General features: G+C 31.1%; 2 protein-coding genes across 4 annotated transcripts in view; both read left to right on the top strand.

Annotated features, from left to right (window-relative positions):
- Window positions 1-9297, top strand: part of LOC117179802 (endoribonuclease Dcr-1) — a 37609-nt gene extending 28312 nt beyond the window's left edge. The window contains exons 21-23 of the mRNA XM_033371922.1: window positions 8017-8237; window positions 8315-8480; window positions 8623-9297. Coding sequence (XP_033227813.1) covers window positions 8017-8237; window positions 8315-8480; window positions 8623-8870 — 635 coding nt within the window. The 3' untranslated portion in view covers window positions 8871-9297. The remainder of the gene's footprint in view (window positions 1-8016; window positions 8238-8314; window positions 8481-8622) is intronic.
- A 1773-nt stretch (window positions 9298-11070) lies between these two features.
- The window catches only part of LOC117180892 (sentrin-specific protease 1-like), a 30742-nt gene continuing 29366 nt past the window's right edge, over window positions 11071-12446 (top strand). For 2 of the 3 annotated variants that reach the window (XM_033373477.1, XM_033373475.1), the window contains exons 1-2: window positions 11071-11281; window positions 11885-12007. The gene's annotated coding sequence lies outside the window, so the exon portion shown is untranslated. Of the gene's footprint in view, window positions 11282-11560; window positions 11579-11884; window positions 12008-12446 lie in introns of those variants that run through there. The other variant, XM_033373476.1, reaches the window with a different exon arrangement.

Below are 12446 nucleotides of genomic sequence, written 5' to 3'. Positions count from 1 at the left end.
TTCATGCATGAGTCGATTTTGAGGTTATTTTTTCACGTGTATATAGTATGAATATTATTACTATTATATATATTATTAATGTTAATATTATAATTATAAAATATAACATTGATTTTAATTAATAGTTGACTAACTTTTAATAGAAATAGTTTAACTTTCAAGAAAAAACAATTACTTTTCTGCAAAAAAAAAAATTTGAATAAAATACAAAATTTTCTTAAATTTTTTTAAACAAAATGTTAAATTTTTATCGAAAAGGCTGAATTGCATATGAAAAAAGGCATTTTTAATCAAATACATGAACTCTGCACAAAATAAATTTATTTTCCACCAAGTCTAATTCTCTATACAAAAATTAATGTTTAATCATAGTTAACTTTTCGACAAAAAATATTAATTTTCTTCTAGTTAAAAGAAATTAATTTTTATTCAAAAACAAAACAAAAATTCTGCAAAATAGTTAAATTTTCAGAAAAGAAATTTTTTCAACTAAATTGATAAATCATCAACCAAAGAAATAACTAAATTTTTAACAATGCAGTTCCACTTTCAACCGGAAAAATCGGAAAAAAAATATTTAAGTTTATTTGAAATGGCTTTAAATTATAGAAATTAATTGAAAATTCCTTAAAATGTTTTTCAAATAATTTCAATAACTCAAAGCATTTTCAAATAATTTTAACTATTTTTTTCAACGTTTCTGGTTGAAAGTGGAACTGCTTTGTTCAAAATTTAGTTTGTTTTTGGTTGATGATTATGAAACTAGTTGAAAAAAAATTTTTTCTGAAAATTGAACTATTTTTCAGAAATTTTTTTTCGTTTTTGTTTCAAAATGAATTTCTTTTAACTACAAGAAAATTAATCTTTTTTTGTCAAAAATTTAACTATGATTAAACATTAATTTTTTTATAGAAAATTAGACTTGGTGGGAAATAAATGCCATTTGTGCAAAGTTCATGTATTTTATGAAAAATGCCTTTTTTTAGCATACAGTTCAAATTTTGGATGGAAATTGAAATTTTATTTACAAATTTAACTATTTAAAAATAATGAACTAATAAAAAATATATTAAATCTTTCAAAATCTCATATTAAGTCACTGTAATCAATTGAAAATTCCTTGGAAAATTTTTAAATACTCTCAAATTTTTCAAATCCTTCAAACTCTTATGAAATACCTGAAACTTTTTTAAAACATTTTTAAGGTTTTTTGGAGTTTTTTAAAACAACCCTGCCAAAATTGTTAAAATTCTTTGAAATTCCTTTAAATTATAAAACTGAATTGAAATCTTTTTAAACATCCTCAAATATTTGAACATCAAACCGAAGGGCCTATGACAAAGCTACCGAACGCGTCCTCGGGTTGCGGATAGGGGGTCCCTGTACCAAGGGTTTCTGCTGAATATGGTTACAAAAATAAATAGGCAATCGCGGACAATTGTCCAGGGGTGGTCCCGAAGGAATTAACTCCTAAGCGGAGGTGTGAAAACAGTGCCGAAAGATGAATGGCACCTGCGTGAGGTGTCTAGAACGGTGACTCTGGGATACCGGGAAACCTCTCAGAGTACGCAGCCTTATCCTTGCATACGGGGCTCTACAAGGATAGACGAACCCCTTTCCCTAGCTTCTCGAGGGAACAACAATGACAACACCAAACATAGTTGTAGTAAGTGCGGTTCAAAATAACAGAACACGCAGGGCTCCCGACAATAGGTCGGCCAACAATGCCGACCACTCTAGAGCTGGGGAAGCCAATGAAAATGGATTCAATGCGATGTATCGGCGGAATCTCGGGACCTTTAAGTGGACGGAGCGACTGACTCACGACTTCCTAGAGTGCTACGATGCGAGTGTGGCCCCTGAACGGGGTTACATGGCACGGCTGCATGCTCTGTGGTGCGAGAAACACCCGGAGGTATCGCACTTTTCACAGCAACGTCTGCAAAACCATACCGAGTTACTTCGAAAAAGGGTCTATGTAAGCGGAACGCCTACTCTACCGCAGCTGGAACAAGCCGACAACAGAGAAAGAGAGGCGACATTAAGACCAACCGCGGGCAGGCATCCAATAGAGGAAAAGCGATGCTTTATGACCCGGAGAAACATCAACACCAAGGTTTCTCTCAAGCCTAAAGACCTGGCTGAAATGGATGACGAGCTTCGTGGAGATTTTTCCGAAGAATCCGACCTCTGGGCTATCAATTATTGTGTGTATAATGCAGCGAGAGCTTTGGCCGATGCGAACCGTAAAAAAAAACCAACGCTTGATGATAAGACCAAAAGACGAATGCATCAACTTGCCATAAAGATAGGCTGGGCAAGACAGTACGCGTCCCGCATTCAGTGTGTGATTGACTACATCACATCTGGTAGGAGTTTTACCGCCAAGGTTCGAAAGTTCGCGCGCGAACTCCGGAGCCGTTATCACCCACTTAACAAGTCAAAGCTGCTGACTATCAGGCAGCATATTGTTGAGAGAATATGGATACTATCAAACGCTAAGAAAAGTCTAGAGCGGAGGGAGAGGTGGTCAGAGAAAATCAACAGTTTCTCTCTGACCCATCTCGACGCTTCCAAGACCCTCTAGGTACTGTCGAACACCCGCCCAAACCAGAGGAGGTCAAAGTATTTTGGAGAGAAGTCTACGAAGTGCAGCATAGACTGGACGAAGACTCAGGAAATATAAATAGCTTCAAGGAGCTATGTGATGCCCTCATAACACCTGATCAAGAATGCCCACCCATCACTACCCAGGAGGTGAAAAAAGTATTAAGAGGGATTAAGAACTATTCCGCACCGGGACCAGATTGTATCAAAACCTTCTGGTGGAAGAAGTTTCCTTCAGTCCATCAGTATTTGGCCCGTATTTTCACCTCATATTTAAAGTCGGAAGAGCCGATTCCGGAGTGTTTGGCGAAAGGGCGCACAATACTCCTGCCGAAAATAGGCAACTTAGCTGACCGGAAGAATTACAAGTCAATCACTTGTCTGAACACACTGTATAAGATATTCACAGCTATCCTAAATGATAGGATTATTTGGGCAATTGAACCTGTGTGGCAAGAAATGTATGAACAACGAGGCTCAAAGAAAGGCGTAGCGGGATGTCAGAACAACCTGCTCATCGATAGATGTGTCTGCAAAGATGCAGCATTTTACCAGCGTGACCTATCGAGGGCCTGGATTGATTATCGGAAAGCTTTCGATTCGACCTCCTATACACTTATCATCTGTCTTTTGAAGAGCTTAAAGGTTCATCCGCAAATCCTTAGGTGCATAGAGAGATTGATGCCGCTTTGGAAAACCAGATTTACTATCTTATCTGGAAAAAATCGTGTAACAACTAACAAGGCCACCTTTCAGAGAGGTGTCTTTCAGGGCGACACCATGAGCCCACTCCTATTTTGCCTTACATTATTGCCACTATCTCTAGCACTTCGCCATTCCGACGAGTACGTGAGCGGCAAACCTGCAGGTCGAAAGTACAAGGTCACTCATGTATTTTACATGGACGATCTTGAGATCTATATCAAAAACAAAGAGCTACTACATATAGTTCTAGGGATTGTCGTGCGATATACTAAGGAAATTGGAATGGAATTTGGGTTAGATAAATGCGCCAAGGTTTATTTGAAGCGAGGAAAACTTAATGGCATCCCTGAAGATCCTGAGCTCGTTCATAGAAGCGCTATACGACACCTTTGCGCTGGAGAGACTTATACATATCTGGGCGTGCCACAGAGCCGCATTCAGGATGTGACATCTATAAAGGATACTGTCCGAAGCAGATACAAACGTCTCATCTGGCAGATTTGGTCTTCCGAACTGTCGGCGAGGAACAAAGTATTTGCATCGAACATTTCAAGGAATTTTCAATTAATTTCAATAATTTAAAGCAATTTGAAAGAATTTTAACTATTTTTTTTTCAATTTTTCTGGTTGAGAGTGGAACTGCTTTGTTATAGATTTAGTTTTTTTCTGGTTGATGATTTATCAATTTAGTTTAGAAAAATTCTTTTCTGAAAATTTAACTATTTTGTAGATTTTTTTGTTTTTGCTTAAAAATTAATTTCTTTTAACTACAAGAAAATTAATCTTTTTTGTCGAAAATTTAACTATGATTAAATATTAATTTTTGTATAGAAAATTAGACTAGGTGGAAAATAAATTTCTTTGTTGCAAAATTCATGTATTTTATTTAAAATGCCTTTTTTCCATATACAATTCAGCCTTTTGGATAAAAATTTAAATATTTTGTTTAAAACAAATTGAACATTTTTTTTTTAATTTTGTATTTTATTCAAATTTTTTTTTGCAGAAAACGATTTGTTTTTTGTTGAAAGTTTAACTATTTCTATTAAAAGTTAGTCAACTATTAATTAAATCTAATTTTATATTTTATAATTATAATATTAACATTAATAATATATATAATAGTAATAATATTCATACTATATACACCTGAAAAACATAACTTCAAAATCGACTCATGCATGAAGTGAAGAATCACACGAAACATTAAATTCGCCAATTTCTTCCATTTCTTTCAAATGGGTATCGAGATATAAATAGAAGAGCACCAAAGTCTTCCGAAGCTTTCAGATCGGCAGTCATCGTACAGCAAAAAACCGAAGTCGAATCGTGCATTTTCGGCTTAAGAGACGAACTCACAGTGGTAATCATGCACCATCTGTTTTGCGGCTCCCAAACGGTAGGTATGGTGGGGGTAAATTTAATCCACGATCTGGCAGCTCTGATTAGATATTACTATTCAGAAAAAAGAGTATTTACCAATAATTGTCAGGATGCTAAAAAAATTTGTGATTATGAAATTTGCAAACGATTCTCCTAAATGTATTCCTTTAGGTAAGAAAATTCTACCATAAATCGTATTCTGTTTACAAATGTTGTTTAGAGTTTCCTCTAGGCCGTTTTACGTCTGAAAATGGATTTCTATATTTTTCAATTTTTATAAAATACAACTTTAAGGCTAATACATTATTTTACCCTTATTTTTTGTGGGATAACATGCATAGGATTTCTTCTAGAATATAACGAGAATATTCGCCAAAAGAAATTTATTGAAAATATTTACACCGCGTGACGAAAAAAATCTTGAATATCGAAATACACAAAAAATCAACATTTTTATACTTTAAATATTCATATAGTTCTTTAAATTATATTTTTACCCGTCATTTGACATCGAACGTCTTATTTTCAGCAATTAAAAAGTCAATTAAATCGATAAGCAAAACTTATAACAACACATAATTGTACCGAAATCGACCCTAATTAAAAGTAGATCAAACATTTTTCTAGTAAATCATAGGTAAAATTACATTTTAAAGTAATATAGAAATCTTTCAAGTATAGAAAATGTGTATTTTTTGTGTATTTCGAAATTCAAATTTTCAATATTTTAAAAAAACGCATGTTTTTCAGACACCCTAATAATTATATGTGAACATTTATAATTTTATAAGAGAAACTATGAAAAATTACCAATATAGCTTCTGTCAATAAAAAATTTTCATTCTTTTTGTAATTTCTAATTTATCCATCATTGTGTGTAGAAAATTGTAATTTTTTGGAGAAAATGTAAAAATCTACAACTAGTTTTTAAAAATCATTAATTTTCGTTATTTTGTTCTAAAAATTTTTACTTGTCTATAAAAACCAATGCAAAATAATAAAAAATCACGAGTTTATTGTGGGGCTGTAGATTGCTCTACTGTTTCGTATACAATTGTAGCAATTCATAATTGTATGTAAACAATTTTAATTTTGTAAAAACCAAATATGAAAAACTACTAGTTTTTCCAGGCATATATTTTCGTAAAATTGCATACAGATGTGTAAGTATTCATAAACCTCTGTACTAGTTTCAATTTTGCTACAAAAAACTATAAAACATAAGGATTGTGTTTTGTTGTTGTAGATTTTCATGATTTTTCTTATAAACCTTAAATTTTTTATACAAAATTATAAAAGTTCATAGTTATTCAATAAAAATCTTGTTTTTTCATAGTTATTAGTATTCTATGCTAATCTATGACAAAATCTAATATCCTACTAAAAATCTGCGATGCCAAAAATCTGCCAAGTACAAATATATTTTGTAAAATCATAGTTGGCCAAGTAATTTGAGGACAAGGATTCATAATAAAACATATAAAGAAACTTTTTTATAAACTTTCTTATAGAAATTTTTAAATCAATTTTAAAAGCCACATTAGACATTATACAACTTGGCGGGATTATATTATACCATAAATCTCCCATAGCCAGCAATTTTTTATTAACATTTTGTTTATAACATTCAATCCGACCAAGTTTTATAATGCATTACACGACCTTTTTAAATTCATTTAAAAATGTCTATAAGTCACTTAATAAAAAAATATGATTATATATTTTATTAGAAATATTTTTTCCAAATTACTTAGCCAACTTTAATTTCACAAATTTCCACAGTAGTGTTTTTTGTAATTGAAAAAAATAATGATGTAGGTACGCTCAATTAATTAAAATGAAGTTACTAATTTACTAAATTTGGGAAATTAAATTAATGGCTTGAACAATTTTCTTTGTAAATTAATCAAATTGATTTATTCCTTAATATACTTAAATCTTTTATTATTTGTAGAAAAAAGGTGGCTATCATTAGTTATTGCTTTAATCAGTTATTTGTGGCTGATTTTTTTTAAGAATGAAGGAAAATATTATATTTTCCTCAAATATTCGGGTTTATTTTTTCGAGAATGTTAATTTTTAGTATCTTTAATGATAAATTACGATACGGTAGTTAAAAATCAGACTAAGGGATAAGAGTGATATCTGTTTTTTGTCTTACTTTTTCATTGTGAAATACGGAAAACTGTCAACAGTTCCAGATTAGTTGAGAGATTAATGAACCTCACTTTTCAAATAAAAGTGTAAGTAAATGATAATAATTAGAAAATAACATTTTAATGTATATATTTCAACAGAAAAATATTTTTTAAATCAATTTAGAAATTATACAATTTAAAATAGGTGAGTTTTTGAATATCACTGAACCTTCATTCCAAATTCAAAATTTGTTATCTTGTATTCATTAATATTCTTATAAATGACAAAAAGTTGAAAGAAAACATGTATTTTAAGAATGAACGGATGTTTAATTTGTCCGTACGAAAATAGGATCTTGGAAAATTGAGATTTTAAAGGTTTTTTTTAACTTATCGCACTTACCCGTAATGACGGAAAATCTAATTGTCGACACACTACCAAAGAAAATAAAAAATGTTTTTTAAAGTAATGTTTTGCAGATTAAAGAAGCGGATGATCAAAAGTAGAAAGTTGCAAGACATTTTTGGCAAAATTTACAAAAAAATTTCAAATATTTGTAATATCACTAATCAAAGTCTAACTTTGTGATTTCGAATTACAGTTACCCCTATCGAGCCTACTTATTCTTTTTTATAAGATTCTTAGTAGAAATAAATTTTTTTCTCTTGAAGAAAAAATGCATTATTGTGGAGTGATCGTAAATACAGTATAATTTCGATTTGTTCTTAGCGGTTACCTCGGCACCCTAATCCATACAACCGATTTTTTTTTAATCCAACAGTTCCTAAAATATTAATGTGAAATTACGCCTAAAAATATTTTTAATGGTTTGTAGTTTTTTCGTACTCGGCGACGATTCGCAACCGTGAATCTTGATTTTTTACGATCATATGTAAAAACGACTTTTTTATATAACGCTGTAATCTGTCAAAAAAAAATTTTGACCAGGGGGTTGCATTGGTTAATATTTTTGTTAATAATTAGTTTGCAATAAGTATTATGTGTTGAAATTTAATAGAATTGACAGGATTTTTTAAAACTTGAGTTGAAATTTTTTCAATAGTTTAGACCAGAAAACCCTGGAAAAGTAATTGAATGTTAAAGCCGGCCTTCTGTAGCAACTCTGAAATGCATTTACTTTTATATAAATATATAAATAATGCAAGAATTTTAATTTTCCAGATTACTTGATAACGAGGCACTTGTACGAAGATTCCAGGCAACATTCGCCAGGGGCTTTGACTGATTTAAGATCAGCTCTAGTAAATAACACGATTTTTGCATCCCTCGCTGTGAGATGTGGGTTTCATAAATATTTTAGACACTTGTCGCCCGGATTGAGTGTCGTTATTGACCGTTTTGTAAGAATTCAAGAGGAAAATGGACACTCCATCAGCGAAGAGGTAAAGGTGAAATATTTCAAAAGATACAAATTCTTATCTGAATTAACTGTACTTTTTTATAATATTTATTTTTGCAGTATTATTTGATTGGAGAGGAAGAATGTGAAGAAGCGGAAGACGTTGAAGTACCAAAAGCACTCGGAGACGTGTTTGAATCTCTCGCTGGAGCAATTTATTTAGACAGTGGGATGTCTCTCGATGCAGTTTGGGGAGTCTACTACAAAATTATGAAATCCGAGATCGGTAATTTATTTGTTTTATTTTCAAGCCTGCCAGGAGTGACTTTTTCCACTCTCTTAAACTTAGAATGTCGCTGGCAGACCTGTCTTCTTTGTTTTTTAAATTTTATTTATACTCATTTCTGTTAATTCTATTTTTCTCGCAGAACAATTTAGCACAAACGTTCCTAAATCGCCAATTCGAGAATTGCTGGAATTGGAACCCGAAACGGCGAAATTCGGAAAGCCGGAAAAATTAGCAGACGGTCGAAGAGTCAGAGTGACGGTTGACGTTTTCGGAAAAGGATCTTTCAAAGGAATTGGTCGCAATTATCGAATCGCTAAATGCACGGCGGCGAAATGTGCACTTAAAAAATTAAAAAGAATGCAGAGTTACCAGAAAGAAAAACTATGACAATGATTGTAAATAATTACGACAATTTAAACTAAATTTTAGATTCCAATTTTATGTATAGAATTGCACTCTCGAAAGTCACAATAATTGTGAATACTCTGAAAGTAATCAAAGTGCTAACGTGTTCGTACAATGAACTCTATTCTTCGGAAGTAACATATTTATAAGGTTTTTAATGTTTAAATGATATTCTTTGTACAATATAAAATTTTTTAAATTGTAAGACAATGGATTTCGAAAGTCTTTCGAGGTTTGATGTGTAAAGTTCGATTAAAATTTATAACATTAGAGGATTCTCTGTTTTATTGATTAGAAAAAGTGTGCCACTCAAAATTTTATCAATCTTTTTTAAGAGCGACAGTTTTCTTAAATGAATGTATACAAAGACTGTGGAATCGTGCAATTATTAAACTTCTTTTATTATTAACTCTATGATTTTATTGACTTTATTTTATAAAACTGTAACAAAAAAATGGTCGATTAATTTATCATGCGTCACGTGACCAGATTTTTTTAAACAAAAAAGTGTTAGAAACAATAATTTTGTTCATACTTACAACTGTCGTAAGAGAGAAAAAATTTTTCAAAATAAATAAGGCATTCCATATTTTTATATTTAATCCTATAATCACTGGGTACGCAGCCTAAATAAATGCTGAAGCAATTGTTTATTTATTATGCTATTAATAATAAATTGGGTTTTTGAGAGAAAAATTATGCATCATATGAATTGTAAGTAATTTTCCACGTAGAATTGAATGGTGTTATCAGATTTTCCAGGAAATACACATTTAAACAAATTGCGTGAATAATTAAAAAATCAAATATTTCTTCATGGTGAATTTTTTTATCACATCTTCTCAGCCGAGAAGCCCTGCTGTTTACACACGGAGAACAGCCCTGCTGTTCTCCGGTGGTCTTGAATGACTTTAAAACCGTATATAACATTATAAATTGTTTATAAATTTTCAATTTATGACCATTTTTCGTTGTCAAATTTTATTCCCATACTAAATTTTTAAGATTTTTTTTACAAAATCATTGTAAAAAATTCTTTAAAACTTCTCGGTTCTTGTCAAAGTTGCGAAATTTTTTGCAATTGCTTGCATTTGATAGAGCGACATTACTTAAAGATAATTTGATATTAAACTTTCAACAACATTTTTTTATGAACAAATTATTTGTTAAAAGTTAGTTTTTTATCATTTTCATTATTTTCAGATTATTATTCCTTGTTTTATAAGTAATTTGTTTTATAATATTATGAAATTTTATTAAAGCATGGAGAATGTAGTAGTTTTGTTGTTGAAAAAGACTTTATTGTTGTACCAAGTTCCAGAAAGAAGAAGAGGCACGGTAATTATATTGAGACGTTTCGATCACTGTTTGGACCCTCATGAGTCAAAGAAAAAACAATTTATATATAAATAATCTAGAATAAATTATATAAAAGCAAGAAATTAATGGTCGGACACAAATATTAAAACAATTTTTAAATAAAAGAAGGGTTGTATCATAAAAGACTTCCATTTCCATGACTTTCTTCGAAAATTAATTGTATTTATTCTTTAAAAATTAAGTTCAGTGGCATATACGCAGTATTTTCTATAGACTATATAATCCATTCCTTGATAAAAATGATGAAATATCATCATTTTATTAGTTTTTCGTCAATTCTATCGAAACATAACGATTTTGCTAGAAAATATTGTACGGAAAAAATTGTATTTCTAAAGCGTAATTTATTTATAAATGTATATTTCATATTTTTGTTGTTCAATTTCTAACGCTCGATTTTAAAGTTTATTACAACGCGAAGTTCCTAAATTTAGAAATCAACCGCGCGGACTGTTAGTCACGTGGTTAGGTATATCTACTTGTGACGTCAGCTGCAAGATGTGTGCACGCTGAGTGCCACAATTACATGGGACGATCGAAGTTTCATTTTTTTCTTTTATTTATATTTTAATAACTAGGAAAAAAAATAATTTTCCACGCTAAGTGCATGCGGATATAATTTTGGTTTTTCAAAATCTGTTCAATTGCATAACAAAATCGTTACAAACAAATGCATTTTATTATTTAATTGAATAGCTTTCAAAAAATAAACAATAAAATTGTTTGGCCCTCGGCGCAGGCTGGAATTTCTCCCACCTAACATAAAATGCTGACGTATTTTCGGGCATGCGCAATAAACAAGTTGCGCACACATAACCCCTTTTGCAGAGTGCTTTCCGTGCTTTCTCGCATTTTGCGAGCTAAAAAGTTCGTAAAAAATAATAAATAAAAGTCACTCCTTTTCCTTTTATTCTAAGTAAAGTTTCACTTCCTTTTCCCTATTCAAAGTTCAAGTTTCTTTCTCCCTAATTTAAGTTTTCACCTCACGAAGATGGGTTTTCTAAGTCAAATACGTAAGTTTGCCAGCATTACGCGTTTCTTCCTTAAAATTAAATTCTTTATGTTTATAATATATTTATCCTTCTTTAATTTGACCTTCCTTATCTTTTCTTCGCTTGCAATTGTCTTTTTATAACCCATTTTTTTCAATAATTTTCAGCAGTGAATTTTAGGTTAGATTTCAATTCAATGATATTTTGAGGCGATGCTAAGGCCGCTAATGCCAAACATTTGAAGTTTGCTTATCTGAGATTAGATTAAGAAGAGATTACAGTTCGTGTTTCATGAAAATTAAAGGCCCTAGTTTTGTGGTATTTTAAAGACATTTCTTGCGAATTCCGATATTCTGTTATTTGAGCTATTTAAATGTGTTATTAAAGATTTTAGGAGTATTTCTTTACTCGAGCTGGAAAATATAGGATTTACAGTATTTTGGTGTCATATTTCTCGATTTTTTGAAACTTTATTGAAATTGAGGTTAAGTTTAGAATTTTGGTTGAGTCCAAATCAAATTTTCCTTATTTGTCTTAAAAAACTGGACTGGTCGCACCCTTTAAAGAAGCAATACCTATTTTAGATATAAATTTTAGTTAACTATTCTACCTTTGAAATTTCAGGTCGAATACATTAAAATTTGCAATGTGATAATGTGAGTTGAACGTGGACTCTTAGTGTTTGACATTACTGATGAAGCATCAGCCGTAATCACTTCATCGCATTTTGTGATGACCCAACAACATGTAAGTTTTCCATTTTATCTAATACAGCTCATACCTAAAAAATGTTAGGAAATCTACAGGAACAAAAACTTTCAAGTTTGTTACCATTTTCAAACAAGTTTAGGCTTTTTGTACTCAGACTTTTATCTCAATTTAACCGGTTATCTTGAATTAGAGAAAGCCCATCTGATTAAATCTCTTTGTCTTTAATAAAGTCACCATCAAATTTTTATTACACCTACATTTTGACTTATCACATCGCTAATCTTAAGGAGTAACATATAATTTCAAAGTTTGTTTATTGTCCATAAAATATTGAGCGATTCATGTTAATGATTCTGGATATAGTATTTCCGAGAATTGTGGGTCCGGATGCAATAAGGGCACATCAAATTTTTTCGTGCGAAAACGAAGTCCCCTGGAGGCTTTAGAAAAAATTTTCGAATTTTAATTTTCAAAA

The sequence above is a fragment of the Belonocnema kinseyi genome, chromosome 9 (genome assembly GCF_010883055.1).
Source record: "Belonocnema kinseyi isolate 2016_QV_RU_SX_M_011 chromosome 9, B_treatae_v1, whole genome shotgun sequence".
NCBI lineage: Eukaryota > Metazoa > Arthropoda > Insecta > Hymenoptera > Cynipidae > Belonocnema > Belonocnema kinseyi.
The sequence above is the reverse complement of the archived record's forward strand: the minus strand, read 5'-3'. Positions and strand labels throughout refer to the sequence as shown.